The sequence below is a fragment of the Aythya marila genome (genome assembly GCF_965140915.1).
Source record: "Aythya marila genome assembly, chromosome: 31".
Lineage (NCBI taxonomy): Eukaryota > Metazoa > Chordata > Aves > Anseriformes > Anatidae > Aythya > Aythya marila.
In genome coordinates this window covers 1783751-1788073 of record NC_139072.1, presented here as the reverse complement: position 1 = coordinate 1788073, position 4323 = coordinate 1783751, and the positions used below count along the sequence as shown (strand labels likewise).

Here is a 4323-nt window from a genome sequence, read left to right as displayed (position 1 = left end):
CTCCTAGGGCTGAGACAAGATGCTCACCTACAGCTGCCCATGTTATGCACACCTAAATTGAATGCAGAGAAACCCTAGGTCCTGTGGGTCCTTGGCAGGCATGGGAGGGATCTGAGTCCCATTCCAGCCCCAGGACAAAAACCCAGCATGAGATGTTTTAACTGACTCTGCTGAATCCTTTCCTTAAGCAGGGGGTTAAAGGAGCTACTTCTATGACCTTATCTGGGTGTCCCACCATCAGCTGATGTGAGAAGAGGTGATTGGTACAGATAATTGTTTTTGTGCTAGGAGAAATGATCCTGCTGTCAAGAAGTGTGTGTGCCAGGTGAGGGAGGCAAGCCCAGGGATCCCTTCAGGCTGTTTGCCAGCAGGTTCCCCTGCAGCCCCAGGGCCATGTGCAGGGAGCCTGGTGGGGGTCAGAGCAAGGGAGGCCTTGGGCTGGGCCTCTGCTGCTGAGCTGGGCCGGGCTCCTGGGCCCAAGGGGAGCTCCTGGCAAGCGGGCAGCGCTGCAGAGAGACAGCTCTGCCCAGGAGCAGCTCCTCTGCACAGCACAGCAGCAGGGCTGGGGGCACTGCCTGCAGAGACACAGTGCTTAAAGGCAGGCAGCAGTGGCAGGATGCACGGAGCTCCCTGCGGGAGAAGACTTCCCAGCCCTGCACCCGGTAAGTCTGTGGCTGGAGGCAGGAGAAGCCGGGGGTGCAGGCAGGGGTGTCCAGGGCTGTGGTGCAGAGCAGGGTCCCTGCTGTGCCCCAGGGGCTGTGTGGCGGGGCAGGGCCTCTGCCGCCTGCCAGGCTCAGCACTCAGCCTGCGCGGGGAGCTGCCCAGGGCGAATTTCAAAGGGAACTCTCATATTTCCTTAGCCTCTGCTTTCAGTTTTCTCTTCTTTTAGCTCACTGGGAATAGAAATAGAAGCTGTTATTTCCAAGAAGAGACTGAGACTTACTCGACAGAAGAAGGAAGGTTACAAGGACCCCCATTCAGTCCCTTTCCTGCCCCTCAGCTCATAGAAAGCTCCACCACCACATGGGCAGTGTCAGCAGGGTCTGTGTGACCTGGTTTCTAGGACGTGCCCCCAGCGAGCTGCCCCTGGGCAGAGCCCTGCTGCCAGGAGGTGTCTGCAGGGCAGAGCTGAGCACCCAGCTCTGATGGGGTGGGATGGGGGCTGTGAGCTGCAGGCAGGAGGCGTGGGGACAGAGACCCAGCTGCAGGCAGGGACAGCTGCAGGCAGCACAGAAGCTCTCTGTGGGAGTGAGAGGGAGCTGCTCTCACTATATGATGAGTTGGGCGAGGGCTTTGGAGATGCGCACTTTGAACCTGGATTCCTCTGCTCTCAGTAGCATTAAGGGTCAAGTCAGAGGAACACCTAAGTGTGACCAACCTCCCGAGGTGTCTGCATGGGGCAGCTGAGACCAGGACTGATTGATACACCTTCTGTCCTCACTCTGCCCTGAGGGACAGACCCTTTGCCTTGCAGGAGCCCCAGGATTTCACTTGGTGGGCAGTACACCAAGGATTTCTACCTTAAAGAACTTCTCAGGTGTGTAGGACAAGTACAAAAAAAATACACAAAACATTATGCACGAAACCCTGCAAGTGAGTGAATTTCTGCAACAATGATGAAAAGTTCCTTTATATATTATGTCTCCACAAATGTTGTTTTTATTTCCTTTTAGACCGGCCTCAAGGTCAAGAGACATCAGATGTCCAACAGCAGCTCCATCACCAAGTTCCTCCTCCTGCCATTCGCAGACACGCGGGAGCTGCAGCTCCTGCACTTCGCGCTCTTCCTGGGCATCTACCTGGCTGCCCTCTTGGGCAACGGCCTCATCCTCACCGCCATAGCCTGTGACCACCGCCTCCACACCCCCATGTACTTCTTCCTCCTCAACCTCGCCCTCCTCGACCTGGGCTGCATCTCCACCACTCTCCCCAAAGCCATGGCCAATTCCCTCTGGGGATCCAGGGCTATTTCCTATGCAGGGTGTGCTGCCCAGGTCTTTCTCTTTCTATTCTTCCTCTCTGCAGACTATTCCCTTCTCACCATCATGTCTTACGACCGCTACGTTGCCATCTGCAAGCCCCTGCACTACAGGAGCCTCCTGGGCAGCAGAGCTTGTGCCCAGATGGCAGCAGCTGCCTGGGGCAGTGGGGCTCTCTGTGCTCTGCTGCACACAGCCAATACATTTTCCCTGCCCCTCTGCGGAGGAAATGCTGTGGACCAGTTCTTCTGTGAAGTCCCCCAGATCCTCAAGCTCTCCTGCTCACAGTCCTACCTCAGGAATGTTTGGGTACTTATGATTGGTGTCCCTTTAGCATCCATGTGCTTTTTTTTCATTCTTTTTTCCTATGTGCAGGTCTTCAGGGCCGTGCTGAGGATGCCCTCTGAGCAGGGCCGGCACAAAGCCTTCTCCACGTGCCTCCCTCACCTGTTTGTGGTCTCCCTGTTTGTCATCATTGGACTTTTTGCCTACATGAAGCCCTCCTCAGCCTCCTTCCCAGGCAAGGACCTGATGGTGTCATTTCTGTACTCAGTGATGCCTCCAGCACTGAACCCCCTCATCTACAGCATGAGGAACCAGGAGCTCAAGTGTGCCATTAGGAATATGATTTCAGTGATGTTTCTGAAAAGTGAGAAATTACTGCTTTTTCCCCACAAATGACTTCCTGGGTACTTGTTTCATGATCATTATTGTAACATTTATCTTTGTTGTCATTCCCATTCATTAGTTTATTAGATTTTTTTTTTTTAATGTGTATATCTACCGTACGTTGAGGAATGAAACTGCTTTTTCAGTACTCTCTCTTATCATCTGCTTAATAAAAAAGGATCTCCCCAACAGACTGCCTGAAATCCTGCTTCTTCTTTCAAAGCTGATGCCAATAACATGGCTGAGCAGTGTGGTGTTTTCACACCAATGGGCAGCTGAGCTCCAGCACATCACACTCATCACACTTTCACCCCCTCCTCAAAGGAGTAGCCGAAGAAAACAGAGTGGAAAGGGCTCCTTTTTTTTTTATCATTTTTTTGAAGATACAGGTAGAAGACAGCATTTGCAGTCTTGGGCAAAACAGATTCAGTGTAGGGAGATTAAGATCACTTGCTGAGATTTAACTAACTGACTGGAGCAGTGAGAAACTAAAAAAGTTTCTCACTCTTATCTCTCCCAGCTGCTGTTGTGTAGCAGCTTATTTTTTACTCTTTCTTAAATATGTTTTCACAGAAATGCAAATGCCATCACTTATTGGCTTGATTCTTCTGATTGGCTGGTTTCTTGTCACAGAAGCCACCCCTATGGCACCCTGCTACCAAAACCTTACCAAGTGAACTCACTACAGGAGGGATACAAATTTAATCAGATGGTTGGAGCAACTCTTGTATGAAGAGAGGTTGAGAGAGCTGGGGATGTTCAGCCTGGAGAAGTCAAGTCTCTGGGGTGACCTCATTGCAGCTTTTCTTTTTTTTTCTTTCTTTTTTTTTTTTTTTTTTTAAAAAAAGACTCTTAAAGGGGCCTCAGGGAAATGGGGCTTCTCACACTTAGTATTTTTGTTTTGTTTGGGGAGTGTTTTGCATTTATTTTGCTGTCCTATGTGCAGATCCTCAGGATCTGTTGCTCATATTCCTACCTCAGGAGTGTTTGGGTACTTATGGTTGGTTTCTCTTTAGCATCCACGTGCTTAATTGTCATTCTTTTCTCCTGTGTTCATGGACGGCACAAAGCCTTTTCCACGTGCCTCCCTCACCTGGCCGTGGTCTCCCTGTTTTTCAGCACTGCCATTTTTACCTACTTGAAGCCCCCCTACATCTCCTCCCCATCCCTGGATCTCGTGGTGACAGTTTTGTACTCGGTGGTTCCTCCAGCCATGAACCCCCTCATCTACAGCATGAGGAACAAGGAGCTCAAGGATGCACTGCAGAAACTCATGAGTGGGTGTACATCAGAAGTAACGTACTGCCTGTCTTCTCCGGAATAGCACTGCTAATATAACTCATGATATGCCAAGCTTGTCTTTTGTTCTTTGGTGGTTTTGGTTTGTTATTAATGAGGGCAACAATGTTTTCCATATAAATTGTCATTATTGATCCTACTCACGTATTTAAACAAAACAAAGGAACCTGCAGTGAAGAGTGTGTCTGAGATGCTTTTTCTGAGAATTTTGCTGGGGGTTCCAGGGTAATGCCCATGGGTGGAAATGAAGAGGAATATAGAGACCCACCATAGCAGCACTACCAGGAAGCAGCAGGGTTTTGTCTGTCCAGAGCTACTTTCATCCCACTTCTACAATCGCCTTCTGAGTGTTTTCTGTTGGCATAAGCCTGATTGT

The 4323-nt window shown here is 50.3% G+C and overlaps 1 protein-coding gene across 1 annotated transcript; it reads left to right on the top strand.

The window, feature by feature from the left end:
- Positions 1–1700: 1700 nt before the first annotated feature.
- Positions 1701–3972, top strand: LOC309889002 (olfactory receptor 14A16-like; the record flags this gene model as incomplete). The annotated part of the gene is made up of 2 exons (XM_082781661.1): positions 1701–2452; positions 3768–3972. The coding sequence occupies 2 exons, from the start codon at positions 1701–1703 to the stop codon at positions 3970–3972; spliced, it is 957 nt and encodes a 318-aa protein (XP_082637787.1).
- Between the last annotated feature and the right edge of the window lie 351 nt (positions 3973–4323).